Source organism: Centroberyx gerrardi, chromosome 17, assembly GCF_048128805.1.
Source record: "Centroberyx gerrardi isolate f3 chromosome 17, fCenGer3.hap1.cur.20231027, whole genome shotgun sequence".
Taxonomy (NCBI): Eukaryota; Metazoa; Chordata; class Actinopteri; order Beryciformes; family Berycidae; genus Centroberyx; species Centroberyx gerrardi.
The window spans coordinates 22,673,087-22,691,175 of NC_136013.1; the positions used below are offsets into that span (position 1 = coordinate 22,673,087).

Genomic DNA, 18,089 nt, shown 5'->3' on the forward strand with positions numbered 1-18,089 from the left:
AGCAGCTCTGCCTCTGACAATGTTTGTATAACTAAAACTCCAACCTGCATACAGAACACCAGTATGTTTACACAGTAGTCAACAATGACTTGGTTATGGACTGTTTTTCAACTTGGATGCTAAACTATTTATAGTAACAGTAATATCAGTTTTTGCAGACAGTCCCCAGAACATAGCAGAACAAAAATTAAATGAATGTCATCTAATACCTACCATGCACTGATTGACAAAAGCCATACTTTTGCAGTCACAGGCTAATTTTTATGACTCCCAAGATAATTTCAGGTTGGATGCTTGTCATTGTAGAGTGAGGCTGTTGGAGCTCTCCTGACACGGCCCAGTCTTTTTCATATTCTCTGATGATACTTTTCGTGTTCGCTGATGATACTGCTATGCTGGGACTGCTAATCATGGCAGTCCATCACTGTACCACTCCCAGGTAGAGATGCTCATAAAGTGGTGCGATGACAACCATCTAATCCTGAATGTAAAAAAGACAGAGGAGCTGGTGTTTGACCCCGAGGCTGTCTGTGATCATAAGCCTGTAGTCATTCATAATGAAGCCATTTCCCAGGTATGGGAGTCCATAATGACAACACACTTAGCTGGAGCATCCGTGTCAGCCTATGCTTCAGGCTACAGCAGAGATTGTACTTCTTACCTAGACTGACAGTTTTTGGCGTAGAGAGAAAGTAGGCTACATGCTGCTTTTTTATCATTCTGTACTAGAAAGCATTATTAGATATTGTATCACAGCTTGGTTTGGAAATCTGTCTGTACAACTGAAGTCCAACATAAGTCATCTGGCGCAGACAGCTTTGAAGGTTGTAGGAGTCAGACAGTACCCACCCCTTCAGGCCATCTATGAGGAGACAGTGGTCAGACTGGCTCAGAAAATCATCTCTGACCCATCTCATATCCTCCGCCCAAGATGAGCTACTCCCCTCTGGCAAGTGTTTCAGGGTTCCCAAATGCAGGTTAAACCACTACAAAAATTCATTTGTGCCAGTATGTATCCATTAAGGCTTAAACGCCCAGGGTAATACTTGAGCTGTGAATGTCTGCATGCTGGACTGCCTGAGTGTTTCACACTGATGTTGTTAGCAAGTTGTCTTTTATCTGTCTATGTAAAGCCTGTTTTGATTCTTTTGACAGAAGCAGCATTAGTCCAAGACAAATTTCTGCTCAATGGACAATAAAGTCTTATCTTATTACTACTAGGCAACTACTACTAGCCTACCACTACTAGTACCACCACTACTACTATGACTAGTAAGTTAACTGCTACTGCTACTACTACTAGTGCTGCCAGTAGGCTACTATAACTAGCCTACTAAGACTACTAAATTACGACTACTACTGCTGCTGCTGCTACTAGGCTACTACTACTAATAATGACTATTAAACATAGAATTCTATAATATTACCCATAACTAATGTTATTAAAACGCCATTTTGCTCCCAAGATAAATGCCAGTGAATGGGTTAATGCCTTGGTTTGACGCAGTAATGGTTAATGGGAGGAGAGGCAGCAGGTGGAGAAACAACATGCAGACTGATGAACAGCAGCCTCAGGATGCAGAGGACACACAGTCTTCTGACAGTAACGGCACTAACGGTAGACAAATAGCGATTGGTATAACTCGTCTTTCCCCCTGCCACAGCCAATATTATTGCCATTGCAGGATACGGTCACTGCTAAAATAGCATTATAGAAACATGATTTCTCCGTCTGCCTCTGTCGTTGAACGGGACGCCGGTGAATAACACTTACAGTGAATTGCTGGATAAATGACTTGTGAAACTCTCGTCGAAGTCAGTGGGCAGAGACACCGGTTTTATGGGAAATGAATGTGGCCGGGAAACAGCAACCTGAACTGATTGAGCGACCTGCCAGCCTTTTGGTTCCAACTTCGGCAAGTAACGTTAACCCTTTTACATTTATTTGTAGAAAGAAACTGGATAAGAGATCCGTTTCCTTATGACCAGTGGCGCTGTGTTATCTGTGGAGGCTGTGACACTAGTAGCCCCTATACGTGTCGTTTACTCTTATGTGGAGATAACATCATGCCAAACCACATGAAAAATCTGACAGTTTAATGTTGCTTTGCTTATCGGCAAAGATACGTACTTGGTAAAACATGAATTAACACATTTTTCTTATCATTAGAAGCCACTCTTCAATTCGGCGTAAATCTAATAAACCGAGCAGCACATATTTCAATGAAATATCAACTTTTATAACTGGTTCGCATGGTATTCCCACACTCTTCTCCCACCAAAATACTCCGTGGAGGGCGGTAGCGAGCAGTGTGAGCCAATTCCTAAAAGTTGAGATCATTTTTTATTGTCATAAACCACTGCTTGGTAGATCATCTCTATGCCGAATTTACCAAAAGACCGTAATGATTAATAAAATGTCTTATGCCACGTTCTACCGGTCATGTAAGTTTGTCGATAAACGAGGAAACAAACTGACAGATTTTTGAACGCAGTCTGGTGAAATGCTCTTTCCACAGCCTACAAGAGAGGACGACACGTATTGGGGCTACAACACTATCAGTTGTGTGATACAGCAGTTGCGCTGATATTGTAGCCCTTTACAGCTACACACTACAGTCTACATCGTGTAGCCTGCTCTTCTGATTTAACATTTTCTCCATTTCCTAGAGGTCAAGTTTGGTCAGTTGGCTACGAAATAGATGTTAAATTGCTCAATACTACGAAAATGGCATGGACCTCATGGCTATAATCCAAATATAATGCGCCTTTTCAGTGACAAAACGTTAATTAGTGTAAGAAATGTTTTCACTCAATTGTCTGCTAACATTTTAAGTTGCGTGGCATTGTGTTGATTACAATTTGTTTTACCATTTTAATTTTTTAGAGTTTTCAAATCAAGTTACAGACATCAATATAATGTATTGAGTAGCCTACTCCTAATTAGAATCAAGTCTGAGCCTGATATTTAATTATATGTTACGGTTATTTGAACGAGACCACAAATGATTTTAGCCTTTGATATTTTACATGTCCCCTATACCCTACATATGCAGTAGGCTGCTTAACACAAAGTCCCACACAATATGACAAATGCATGGTTGTGTTGCCTGCATGGCATTTAGTCATACAAAATAATCTATTTTGGAGGAAAACATATTTTCTTGACCCATTTCAAGTCCCATATAAATTGCATGTGGTGGTGGTGGTAGTGATGATGATGACGATGATGATGACAGCAGCGATTTGTCTTATCTGTTTGCCTGCATCTCTGCATCAACACCCTGCATTGGTGACTGACTGATTGCCCCTTGTGCCTGATAGTGTTGTTTTTATGTAGGCTGTTTTTAATACTTGCTGCAGTTGGAAAGTTGGAACTTGAGCATGAACTTTAACTCATAGACCTATTTAGTTAACAAAAGAATGAATCCTGAAGTAAAAGAATGAATTTTTGACTACATTATGCAACTCCCACACATCCTCATAGGACTAAATGTCATCATTAGCTGCATGGTATTTAGCCATAGGCCTCTACAGACTATTCTCTTACCTTTTTGCTCCCACTGGACACGTAGCACGTTCTATTTCATCAATCCTTGGAGGAAGGTCCTGAGTTGTGGACACTTTCGTAATACAAAGGATTTATAAAACTTTCAAAGCTGAATTTCTGAGCCTCAAGGGCAGCAAGTCTGCAGCTGAAATTTGCTTTGAGTGTGTTCAATTTTCACACATATCCCACTTTCCATTTGGCACTGACTGATAAGTTGCAAAGTAGCCTAAGCCAAAGTTTTCCTGTTGCACTCGGCTCTCCCGCAAACACGGTTATATTTGCAAGGCTTTCACTCCATCATGCATATTTGTGATTATCTGTTCAGTTGTGTGCTGTTTCACATTCAGGGTGTTGAGGATGGACTGGAATGCAGCTGCCACAATAGTTACAGACTCAGGGTATTGCGGATCCTTAAAAAGTCTAAAAATGAATTATTTTATTAGAAATTGAAGGCCTTGAAAAGTATTAAAATGTCTTAAATCCATGTCCATTAGACATCTTATTTTTTTCACCATGCAATGACGGTTACTTTACGCTGCATATCCACTCTTAGATTAATACAGAACATGGTTGGTCGTACAATCTGCATCCTGTCTGCTTTACCAAACGCAGTTGGACTTCATGTCCCTAAATCATTTCCTGGTTTCCTTTTTCTTATTCTGCCCTATAGTTTTGCAATGTTCACTATCTATGTTCAATCAGAAACAGGCTGGTTTTGCCAGCTTTGTTTCTTTATTTTCTTAAATTCAATTCCAGGAAGCATTAAATAGGTAAGAAAAAGTCTTAAATTTGGCTTTCTGAAACCTGAAGATACCCTGAGACTAGGGCTGATTATCAATACGTGTTCTTGTGTCCTCCGTGATGCGTTTTACGTAATATCTAACCACCGAAGTACGATTCCAAAACAAAAGAACGACAGGACAGAGGACGGATAGAAAAGAAGTTTCCTTGCCAACCTCAAAATATCGAGGATGCATCTAGTGGTGACTTGATCGAAGAGAACGAATTGAAAGCCCCAAGATTCACTGCGACAACGGCGAGCAGCGTCGTACTCTGCAGTACAGAGCCGGTTAACGGGGGAAATTAACAGCTGTGTAATCATGCGTGCGATGTGAAGCGCACAGTCCATCTCAAATTGCAAGGAAGCTTCTCTGTGATTACTTTGATGAGAAGATTGTTCTCCCCAAGACAACTTGGGAAGAACGTTCTCCACAAGGATACAAGTATCGACTTGGCGTTCTTGGTTTTGATAATCAGTCTAGATCAGTGATTAGTAATTATTGATAAATTAGTTAAAGGTGCTGAGGAGGTACGCCCCTCCTCCCCTGCTAGTAGAAATGGGTGGGGTGTCTCTGAAAGCTCACTACGTGGCCAGTGAGGGCTCCTGTTCCATCTCTGTGTTGCATTGTTCTTTCATTATTTCCTATGGAAAAGCGACGCTTTCAGCGCTTACGACCCAAAACGGGTACCTCACCTCTTTTTAGCGCTGAGCGAAGTGAGCACTGGACCTGTTCTCGAGTTGAAACAATTTCAACTTTTCTGAAGCGCACCGCTCATCAATGTCACTTCAGAGTTCTACCAACCAATGAGGATGAAGCAGGGGACCAAGAGCTTGCATCCTGCCGTTTTGTAGCTAATGTTAGCTAGGCTAACGTTTAGCATAGCAACACCACCCGGAGACGTCTTCTCAGCTCCCCGCTCCAGCGCTCACCTGATGCTGCCAAAGCACTCAGCACCAGCGCTTCAAGCACTCAAGAGGTCGCTTGGTGGACACGGCCCCTTATTGCTGTGGCTCATCTTTCTGTGTACAGTTTGCATGTTCTCCCTGTGTTGCCGTGGGTTTCCCACAGTCCAAAGACATGCAAGTCAGGTGGATTGGAGACTCAAATTGCCAATAGGTGTGAATGGGAGTATGAATGAGTGTCCTGTCCAGGGTCTTCTGCCAATGCATGCTGGGATAGGCTCCAGCTCCCCCCTGACCCTGAGTAGGAATAAGTGGGTAGAGAAGAAAACAAATGAATGAACAATCATTAAAAATTAATCACTGAACTATTCTATAATTATTCCTGCGGCAGGCTCCAGGCTCCATAGCTGAGATGCTCTGTTATGTGTGTTAGGTGGTGGCAATCAAACTGTTTGTCATGCATGTCGTAGAATTGGCGCATTACTTTTACTCAGCTCAGCCAGCGTACCACTGGGTGGAATAGCACGTTCCAATTCCAAAAGGTCTTATTACATGGCTAGCTAGCGAGATTGTTTGCGGGTGAACGAAGGGTGGTGAGGCTGTTTGTATTGGAGGGGTTAAGGCTCTGTGGGTTTAGAGCTGCTAATAACCCGGACCTCTCCCAACACAAGCAGGGGCTGTAGTAAGACTTGAAAAATGTACTATGTGAGTTTCTGTAGATGTAGTTCTGTAGAAGTGTGATGGCTAGTGTTCTGTTGAAGTCCAGAATGTAACTCGGACTAGAATGACTGCTTTTTGCATTTGTAACAATTTCTCGTTTGCATGTATGTAACATCTCTCATAATGAGGAATAGGCTTGACAGTTTCCTCTGTAAACACCATGTGGGTGAACATGCTGAACAATACTGACACAAAAGTATTTACAATGATGGAATAATTATACACACATAACCTTAAAGGTACAATGTGTAATAATTCTGCTTCCCTGAAGCATAATATGACTAGTAAGTAGTCCACACCCAGATATTAGCATATCTGGGTGCTTTACCTTTTGTTTGTTATTGTATCTTGATTAGTTAGCCTTCTAGCTAATCAATAGCTATATATACGGCATTACTGAATATGTTAGCTAACCTCGATAGAAACATACATGTTTGCTGATTAATTCTTTTGTTATTGTGCTCAATGTTAGTTCGGGCTAACAACTCTGCGCAGCTTGTGGAGAGAACGTCAGGCCAAGGTCCATTCAGAAATATATTTGTTTCTGCCTTGCTTATCGTCAAAAAACATAACGTTACCCCGGAAAACATAACTTGAGACGTTCTGGTAAATTCAGCATGCATATAATCTGGCAAATGTTTACGTTTCGCAGCCAGTATAGGGGCTGAGCTGTGTGACTATTTTGTCTTTATTCAATCGCTTAAGACATGAATCGCTGATAGAAGCCAGCACTGAGCCAGAAAATACCTGTGGTACCTAAAGGACTGCACCGACTTTTTGACTTTCACACTCTGCTGGGGTATAATTATGCTTCTGCAGCTCCTGCCAAGAGAAGCCCTCAGGCTTTTGACCACAGGGGTTTGCATGTTTTGTATGACATTTATGTCACTTATTTTTTATATACCTTTTAAAAAGGGGCATACCAACATTACAACTTTTTTTTTTCTCATGACAACTGTTTGACAGTCATACTGCTTACCATTTCAACCCATTTGTAAATGTCATAGCTTCTGGTTCCTACTGACTCCAGTGCATAACAGTACAAAAGTGCATCTCAACTTCAACAGTCTTAAAGAAGTACACCGACCTTTGGGAAATTGGCCCATTGGTCAACTTACCCTTTATGTGATGAGAGTATTGGCAGAGAAAACCAACACCAACTCTGGATTACCAAAAGGTCTATCTTCTTACGTTAGACAGTGCTAGTTGTTTTTGTTGGTACTTCTATTGTAACATGTAAAAAGTAAGTTGAACAATGATCCAATTTCCCAAAAAGTCTGAGTAGTCGTTTAAGACTCTTGTAGATGCACTTTTGAACTGTAACATAGTCAGTAGGAACCAGAAGCTATCACAGTTACAAATGGGTTGAAATGGTAAGCAGTATGGTTGTCAGACAGACAGTAGACGTGAGAGGAAAAAAAACTTTAACACTGGTATGCCCCTTTTTAAAGACATATAAAAAATAAGTGACATAAATGTCATATAAAGCATGCAAACCCCTGTGGTCAAAAGCCTGAGGGCTTCTCTGGCAGGAGCTGCAGAGGCATAATTATACCCCAGTGGAGTGTGAAAGTCAATGCTGTTGTATCCAGGAAGTCAATCAGGCTTAATATTTTAACCAAATTACTCCTGTTGGAGCATGCTCATGTATTTTTGAACCTTTCATTTCCCAGAGCTACTCAGGTGACTTTAAAGGGAAAAAATAACAATCAGGCTTTATATTCCAAAATTGAATTTCAATGAGAACAAAAATGTAGCAGAGTTAAGGAAATGGTTCCTCATGTGTTTTTTTTTTTTTGAAGTGCCTTGAAAGGTTATGTCTTGGATTCATACAAGGCCCATATAATATTCACTTTTCCTCCTATGACTGGAGCCAGGCTCTTTAGCATGATGAAGACTAGTGTTACTTATTTACTAAAAGTAAGCCCAATGAAAGAACGTATAAGAATGGCAATTCTTTTCACTCCCAAATGTCACCTCCTTACTTTGTATGGAATATTTTACAGTGTTGTACGAAATCATTATATCTAGATAGCAGTTTCTCTCAGATGGGTCCACAGTTTCAGTTTTGTTTACAGTATATGGGCGTTCTTGGCAGGAGAAAGTTTGAGAAGCCCATGGGAATTGCAAATTAGGCCAAAGGACAGACTCCAGCATTAAGTCTTTTTTAAAAGTACAATTAGTTCCTGTAGGAAGTGCTACAGTACACATATATAATACAGTATATACACAACGATATTCCATTATTCAACTAACTCAACTAGCCCATAATTCAAGTTTCAGTTTTAAATTTTAGAATGTCAGAGAATTGCTAGTGTTGTCAATGAAACGATGTCAATCCATATATGTTGAAACAAGTTTGGCTGTCACTATTTATGAACCTTTCTTGAGATGTTTCCTTAGCAAATAAAAGGAAACTCATCTTCTGCATTATTAATACCCACAGCCTTTCATTAGCATTTTTATTTTGATTCAAGGCAGGAAACTTATGCATTTTAATGTCCCATTCATTTCCAAGCAAGATATAAAGAAATCTACCTTGTTCCTCACCGAATGATACTGAATCATTGTGGGTGCTTCACTGCTTTTGCTAGCACTGCAGACAGAGATAGCTGCGCTGAAAAACCATCGCACTAAAAACAATAAACCTGGCTGGTTGTTCAAACTGAGAAATCCCCTTGAAATGGGAATGAAAGAAAGTTTGGCAACATAAACCGTCCCAGATTAATTCCCCCAAAATTGCAGCAGCCCCAACTTACTCCTCCCATAGCGTCAACAAAAGAACCCCCCCCGACTCCCTACTACTGCACATTGTTCAAAATGCATTCATTTCTTATTTGATTTTGTGCGTGTGAGAGAGACAGAGAGAGAAAGAGACATCTATACACAGCACTCTCATATCAAAGTGCAAAGAGAATTCTAGAAATATGTTTGTCACTGGTGGGGCTAATATCAGATTTTCATTACTATTCATCACTTTTCAACAAACATGTACACTATGCTGATCCTCATTAGCTCTTGCCAGACCACGTGCATGAGCCTCATACTATTAAGTTGGAAGGACTTTGGGAAACTGTGGCCATCATACAGTCAGCAATGCAGCTGTTTGAACAGTAAAAATCTGAGCCATGCCTATTCAAACAATGAATATAGAGAAAGGGAAAATGCATCAAACAGTTTGAATTCACCAGGGAGAGGTATGAGTGGAAAATTGAACTGGGATGATTGCAGAAGATACATCACATTCCTGTTAGTTTTGTGCATAGGAAAATCGCTCCATATTGGCTAAGTTATTGACCTCCGGGATATTACATACATGGTAGATGTAGTGTAGATACATATAGAGTTGCCATACATACTGCATACAGATAGATAGATTTACATATAGAGAAGCAAATATTTATATCAATCAATCACTAACGCTTTGAAACAGAAAAAATGTATATTGGACATAACAGATTGGAAAAAGACAGGTTTTAAATATAGGTGCTACATGTATCATTTTAACATGAATAAATCATTAGCACATTCATTTGAGACATTAGTATAATTACCAAATACAAATTAGACCATTGCCGAGAAGATTGTTTGCTGGACTGCTTTATGGCAAAAAGGGAGATAGCTTTACAGCACAAAACAAGACGTGGGCTGCTTTTTAAAGGCATTTTGGACAATCACAGTGAAGAGAGACAGGTAGAACGGGAGAGAGAGTGGGCGATGACACGCGACAAAGGTCTTGGGCCGAATTCCAACCCAGGACATTGTGAATACATTGTGTATGCAACTGAGCCACCAGGTCGCTGTGCCTCCAGGGAAAACAGAGAAAGTAGTAACATTCTCTTTGCAACAAGAAAGAATGGGGTTTATGGGAAAATTGTCTCCACCATGGTCTCATTTGTTTACAGTAATTATACCAAGATATCACAATTAATTTGACAGTGACATACTGATGTTTGAAAATGCTAAATGTAGCACCTTTATTCTATACAATATTAGTTCAAATTCAGACTCAGACACTGACTCTGTGTGGTACCGTAACTGGACAGTGATTGGCAGATAGAAGCCCTCGAATTCAAGCAATGCAATCATGGTTTGAGTGGCTGGACCTCAAGCCGTTAGAACTGAAACCAATTAAATTCAACCAATGTGTCTTTGGTTGACTGGGTAAATCTCTTGTGAGTGTGTGAGTGATGTGTATATGTAAATTTTGCCCTGAAGTAATACTGTTGAACATAGTGTCTATCCCCTCCAGTTTTATAACTCATCAGTGACTTCTTCTGAAAAGGCAGTGGTCACACAGCAGAACTGGAAAGCAATGAGATATCACAAGTGCAGCAAGAGCGTCACCCTCTGTGATTTTCTATTGACATCGAGACATTGATAAGTCCACCCATCCGAAGCTTAGTGACTGATCCTGTGGAAATTTGGGGATTAATATTTTTTATATTAAAGCTACATAACGCACGTTTGCAGAGGTAACTGTCTGAAAAATGTGAACCTCAATACCCAGAAATCGTGTAATGTGACATCAGTAAACTGCACACAGCACCGGCCGGACTGTGATGCTTTATACCAAAGGATACCAAAGGGATTAGAGAGGAAAAAGATCTAAAGTTGGTGAGTCCAGCTTTCTCTGGACGGAGCGCTGCTCACTGCTGTTTAGGAGACAGCTTGGGTTTCACTGTTAATCGTAACTTCTTGTGTGTGGAGAAGATTTCCCACCAGTGACCATACCCACACCAGAATTTAATTTGGGCAAACAGGGTGAATCTACGGCGTCACAGTTAGTGGGAATGAGAGATTCTTCTCTGCTGCAGCCCCACTTTTTGATTTTGACTGATAAAACAGCCGGATTTTTACATAAAACTCGTGTCTATTGTGGATTTAAAGCAGTGAAAAAATATTTACACAATTTCTGATGAGTCAAGCACAGCACCACAGCAATGCTTTCCTTCAGTAAGAGTCGTTACCATGGCTGGGTAAATCTGGTGTTCACATGTTTTTCCTGTTTAAGCCTCCTCTCCATGTGCATCGATAGGTTTGACAGAACCTCTTGGTTACAAAATACAACTCCTATTATCTCAAAACCAGAAACATGGAACTTTGGCACAATTTGGCACATTTTCTAAAATGTACATGTTTGCAATTTCTAAAATGTGTACCTTTGCAAAAACGCATGCACAGAATCCACCAAATATATGTGCTTGCACTTTTGCAGCGGAAGCCTTGTCTGTCTGCATATAAAGTATGAGCAAATGAGTGGGAATATGCCCCTTAGCGAGCTTTTTCAGATACTTATTATAAATAAAGCGAATACGTAACGCTGTGCTCCTTCCGTATTTTATTTCAGGAATGCCAACAGCTCTTCAGTGTCTCCTTGGATCCCAAATATGATTAATTACGATATGTTCAATTCAAATGTTCTGAAAGAAATCCCAGGAAAATTTCAATGACAAATTGCTACTCCTTTAAAACTGTACATCCACACCTATTTTAGAGCTGAACCCTTTGCTGTCACTTTCCCAGGGTAGTTTCAAAAGGACCTCAAAGAAAAAATGGGGGAAAGGCTGTTATGAGTGGGTTGATCCGGGCTGTGTTTTTCATCCTCAGTATTCTAGTATTCATGCTGATTTCAGACATAATGATCTTAAAAGGATGTAGATGAAAGACCACAGCCTGACAAAAGTAGTAATTGTGACACCTGCCAAGAGCATCCAGCTCTTGTCGTCTATCCATTTCCTTTTTGAAATGAACATTTTGTTCCACTGCTGCATAGGTAATGTCTTCTGCGTGATAAAATACAAGTTGAAGCTGGTTTATCCAAATGTCTTGCTTGTGAAATCACCAGTTGACCATCTGGAACATCTGAAAAACATATGCGTTATTGTATTTGTACTTTCCTTGTTGATGAATGCAAGTAAAAACACTTAAACTGAATTAGCCTGTGCAGGGTGTTTCAGAATGTGCATGCAAAAGGCTTTAGTTTGGTATTTCAGTACTGTGAATATATCATACTCCTTAACAACCTCTGGGTTCAGATAAATGTGGTTCTATAGTAATGACTCGTTTTACAGTGAACTTGGGTTTCTCAATGTGCCACTTGCTCAAACAGTCAATAGGAGTGGCTCTCAAAAGCACTTTGTAGATTAGAAAGATTTGATTTTTAGAAAAAATCATCATCATCCATCGAGCATAGAAGATAATTTTTTCCACTTCAGTTGTGCAAAGCCACAGCCTTTCAGTCTGATTCCATTCATTCAACGCTGAAAATTTACTTTGCACCCTCTCATTGGAGTCACTACAGAGTTGGGGTGGTGCTTTGTGGTAGCTGTAAGTGGGGTCGAAGGGCGTAGACTGTTGCACTACATAGTATGACTCATTGTATCAGTTTGGACTCAGGACATTGATTAAATGCACTGATGTGTTGAACAGAAAATGTTCTGAGTGTACAAAAGTGGCCAGGTTGAAACTGCTTTTAAGTTCATATCTCCTTAAAAGGTCCTTATGAGGTGATTATTCTATAAATGCCACTTGGCCAACTTAACATTAGGAACTAGGGATGGGACGATATATCGAAATTCAATATATCGCAATACGAAAATGTGACAATACGTATCGTGAGGCAAAAAAATTAATCGGGATATTAGCTACATTTTATTTTGCTATAGTAATGATGTTTTTAAATGGTTGAAATTCTAGCAAGCCAATGCCATTGCTAGAAAGATCTGTAGCTAAGAAATAAACATAATTCTGCAGTCATTGAACTTTTATTTATTACATCGTTTTGTGGTCGTATTGAATCGTGAACCCCATATCGCGTATCGAATCGTATCAAGAGATAAGCATAGTGTCCCGTCCCTATTAGGGACTCCTAGTTGGACACACATTTTCTACATCACAACAAAATAGTTCTAGAATCCAAAGTTAGTTGAAATTCCTAGACCTTAAAAATGGTGCAATGGTCCCACTAATAATTTATACCAATGTCTTTGATGCTCCTTGGAATGAATTATCAAATATCAAGTGAGTCCTTATGCAATACCTGCCACATGGCTGATGTTGTATCCTCTGTTTGATTCTTTCCTCCTACTGTGAGATCAGCTTTGTTCCCTACCAGTCAGCTGCCACAGACTAAAAGAATTACTATACATGTTCACCCTCTGGCACATCTGTAATATATACAGCCAGCTTTATAAAAATATAACCATGTATCTCAGGCAATATTGCGTTTAGATTCCCAGCTATTCTACTGCGGGTTTGGTCAAAGAACCAACCAGTGTTACTTTATATATTTGTAAACTTTTATTCACTAAGGAAGGAGTGTCCAGTCTTCTTCTGTTAGTTATTGAGCAGCTCCACTGAAGCAGTTTGGGGTTGAATGCCTTGCTCGAGGGCACCTCAACTATAGTTGCTGAGATTAGAGAGCGAACTTCCAGCCGCAAGCGTGCCTCTTTAATCTTTAAGGTGCACTATGCAACTTCGCACTTTGGCAGACCCAAGTGGCAGCAAGGATAACTGAACTTTTAAAAATTTGAAGGAGTTCACTACCCAGAAGTCATGCAACTTGACATCAGTAAACTAAGCATTCCTCTGACTTTGATTTCTTCTTCTTGGTGTCTGGAGGGGTGGAGGTAGTGAAGAGGTTCAGCCATTGTTGGTGAGTCCAGCTTTCTCTGGATGGAGTGCTCGCTTACTGCTGTTTAGGAGACACTTCTGTATTTCACGCTTAAGTTTCGATTTGTCACTCCCTGTGCGCCGAGAAGATTTCCCGCCAGTGACCATACCAACACCACAATGTAATTTGGGCAAATACGGCGAATCTACGGCATCTACTGTCATAGAACTTCATCACTGTAGTCCTAGAATATTCCAAATGGCCAATACATAATACATAACTGGGCATGGACTATTTTCTCTCACAAACTGACCTGATTTTAGAGAATATGACTCATCCATACATAGCAAAATGTATTGTTTCAAACTGCCACCCTACTAGCCAACAGAGTTTTGTTCAGCCTACCTTGCATAACTTGGGAAGGCTTTGGCAACGCTGGACACCAGCCTTTGATAACAATTCCTCCAGATATTTTGGGGACCTGCTTTAATCTTCCCGCTATTCAAGTCTATGCCCTGACCCCAACTTTGAAAATCACTGTCCAGCGCCAGTATTTTAGCTTTAAAGAAAATTTGCCAAAGAAACCTTAAGATGAAGAACCATATTTCTGTTTGAAATCTTCAGATGTTTTCAGATCTCAATATATAAGGATTAGGAGTCTGCAAATGTTGGAAGCCATGCATGTAAAAAAAACGATAGTAGCATATAATATTCACTCTCTGGATTATATGAATGGACAGCAATTGCTTGTATAATGTATTGTGGATTGTGAAGCATTCCAGGATATTTAGCACAGTGGGATCATGTTGATATGATTGTGGTGATCTTAGAACAATTTCAAAATGTACAAATTAATTTAGTAATTCATTTAAATTTGCAAAAGGTGATGGTGCCTGTAACTCTGTTTCCATGTACAGATTTCAGGTTCAAACTCGTGAACTTTTGGCCAAAAAATGAATTATTTATCTGATATAGCTCTACAAAGAGGTCTTTACATGTTTGAAATTTTGAAGATTTTTGAAAATGTCCATTTAAGTGGGTAAAAATTCAAATGAAAAGGCTTGCAGTGTATTAGTTCTGCCATACGGAAGGTAATAATATTTGAAACGCTTGATATCACAGGCAGATGGAGGCTCCACGTCAAAATCTTGAAAGAGTATCCAGGAAACAGCATGTCTCTAAAGTCCTTAAATATTTACTAAATCTCATGTCTCAAACTACATTTTAATTTACTCTTCAGCTCCTCTTATGTCTTGAATGTTTTCTCTCTGCATGAGAACTGCAGATCGCTTTTTTTTTTAAAGGTGAGAGGGTCATTTTTTATTACTGAGACAGTGAGAGAGCTGAGAGGGAGATAGAATGGGGGAGACACAGGAGAGTATGTTCTGATTGGATTAGATCAGAGGTAGGGATCTTAAAGTAATGATCTGTGACATTTTCATATAAATAAATGACCGTTTTGCTACTCTCTGCTGATATAACACAATAGTGAGCCAACCCAGAGCCAATTTGTGAAAGCTTTTCCATTTGCTGTTCGAAACACCCGGCGTCTGGTAGGTCTTTCCTAGGAAAAACAGACAAAGGAAAGAAAAGAGCGCCACCTACAGACACTCAAACTTCATCAACAGAAAATCCAAGGGAAAAAGACGTCACAGTGCTGGACACACTGTTTGATTGACAGGTGATCTCTGGGAAGAGCAGTGCAGAAACACCACAGCAATGAGCACTGAGCACCAAAGATGGAGAAAAAAACAAAACAGATATCGCAGATGAACACTGTAGCCACTACACCACCTCAGGGCATGTCCTGTGTTTTTACTGCGCTGATATCCTCGCTGGTTCTCGAACTAATTCGAGTACATGGTGCGGCGGCTGTTTGCCATGACATTTGTCAGGGGATCTAATTTAGAATGATTTTAGGTTTAATGCAGTATGCAACAAAATCTGTGATGTATTTGATAGCGGTCTAGTTTGGATGTTTGGTATTTTTAATTTGGCACTTGGATGACTTTTCTACCCAGTGCTTGTCAGCATTATTGACATCCCTTGCAATTTTGTTGATGTATTGCTTGAAATAAAAAAAAATAAAAACAGCTTCATGCTCACAGCTTCATCATTCTTAACAAGAAACATATTCAAACTTATGATTTATCACTTTTACACTGAGGGGTATACAGTTTTGAACCAAATGACAACATGATGACATCCTTTTCTCTTTATGGAGTGGAGCAGTTCTGTACTTTCCACTTTCCACTAATTGTGTTAGCTAAAAGACTGCATCATATGTCAGGAATATTAGCCACAGAGAGGAGGTTGGGTAGTGAAAAAGTAGAAAGTAATGAATGAAGCAGGTCCTCTCTGCAGTCACTACAGGCAGTCGTTGAGACTGCCTACGCTGCCTTTGTGTATCTGTATTCCCACGAGGAACAGCAGAGGATAGGCTTGTGTTGTGTCCCTCTAATGTACTACACGCTGTCCAGCAGGCATTTTTTTCCACAGAGCCTCTACATGAAGAATTGATTTACAGCTCTGTCCTCCTTGGAGGGAAAATAGCAACAACCTTAATTCCAAAGTCTCTTTAAAGAGAATTGGATGACGTCATGCACATACTGATTGTCACCTTCATCATTATCCCCAACTCTTCAAGAGATGATGGTCGCCATCAAATGTGTACATCATCTGGGCTAAAGTAAATGTTCTGCTATATCTATGAAATGTAGCCTAGATATTGCCTGCAAAAGAACAGTGGGACAACAAACCACTCTGGTATCCATTTCCATCCTTAACCTTATTGTGACTGCTGTCCTCTTACCCTATGCTCTTATTTATTCCTAGGCTACTGCTGATAGTGATGATGCACAGAGGTTTAGTTCATGGCAGTGTTTTAGTCTGGCATTATTACAGTATAAGAAAATGGTTTTCAAGTTAGGGGTCAGGACCATCCAGGTGATCACAAGGTGATTTGGGGTTGGTGGTGTTGGTAATGGTGGGGGGGTCACAAGATGATTTGTGGAACATGAAAATAGGTTTTCAACACAAATTTATTATCATTTTTCCAATCTTTGTGATAAATACCCTTGTGAAATAATGAATATTTTCAGTCTCCAGGCTTCTTCAAACAATTAATCAAGTACAATAGCCTGAAAATTACAGTCATCAGTTGGAGTCATAGTCTTCTGCATGTTTACATCTACAGCGAGGCATTGTTTTGTCTTTGATCGTGCCTGGCTCAAAATGTTGAGAATGCTATAAAAAAAAAACTCTGGATAACTTTCAGCTAAATACCAAAAATATAATTGTGATACACTCTCCACGTCTCACTTCAGAAGAGGAATTTGTCCTTCTTGTGCAGCAAGGGCAAATTCCAATACAGTATAATGTTGCTACCTATTTAGGCCATTATCTGGGACTCCTCATCCAGGATCATTCATTTTTTAGTCTTGATTTCACTTCTCAATATTTCTCACCTTTGTCTTAATATATAGAAACACCATGGAAAGGCTTGGTGCAAAGCATATGAAAAAAGGGTTACAAAGAAAAAAAGAAGCACAGATCCTGTACAGACCCACATTGTGTGTTCAATTCTATGCACTGAAGCACTGTGACACGGTTAAATTAGCTGATTCCACTAACATTAACATTAACTAACACTAACATTACTTAAATACTACAAGGTAATGTTTAAGTCACCTACCGTTAAAGTTTGTAGGGCAGCAAAGACGAGTTACTCTCTGCAAATCCCCGTTAACTGTGGAATGTAAAGTTTCACTTTTGTTTTCACACCAGGAGACTCTGTGGATTGAGTTCAGTCTGCTGGTCTGCTGTCTGTATGTCTCCACATGACAAACATGATGTGATGCGACATCAGGCGCATTAGAGATCCATTTAGATCCATTTCTATACAGACCAACTTTTGATTTTGTGCCTCCGCATGGGGAACACTGCATCTCACAGTCAAAGACGCCCTCTAGAGGCCATCTGACGAAGTGCCTCATCTCACTAAGCGTTACCTGACTGACTGCCTGCCTGACCTGAATTTGCCTCGTGATGTCATCGGCTGCGCCGTGGGAAAAAGGCACTCTACATTAATTTTTGAATTCTTGTATTATTTACTAAAAATTAATGCAGTCAACAGCATAGCAGGAGGCATTTGATAATGCTTCAGCCGAAAGGGAAACCTAGTGAGAAACATCTGCCATCAAATCTCTGTATATTGGGCCGTTCCTTTACCCCACACTTCAATCACTTCAATCCAACTGTTACTTTTTCTTTCCACTGGGGGGGATGATGCATCTCACCACTGTACTCCAGCAAAAATACTTCAAATAATTTCCAAAAATACACTGATTGGCCCAAGGGGGATCGTGCGTTTGTCCATGTGTCACACGTAATGTCTCAAACATCACAGTTTGGATTATGACCAATTATGACGGATTATTAACAACTACAGGTCAAAAAAATGTGACATATTTGTTATTGACCGGCCCAGAGGGGGGCAGCATCATTAGTGGGAGATGGCA

General features: G+C 40.0%; 1 protein-coding gene across 1 annotated transcript in view; it reads left to right on the forward strand.

Annotated features, from left to right (window-relative positions):
• The first annotated feature begins 1,847 nt into the window (after positions 1–1,847).
• The window catches only part of sntg2 (syntrophin, gamma 2), a 58,711-nt gene continuing 42,469 nt past the window's right edge, over positions 1,848–18,089 (forward strand). Inside the window, exon 1 of the mRNA XM_078289564.1 lies at positions 1,848–1,916. Within this exon, the coding sequence (XP_078145690.1) occupies positions 1,848–1,916 (69 nt within the window). The remainder of the gene's footprint in view (positions 1,917–18,089) is intronic.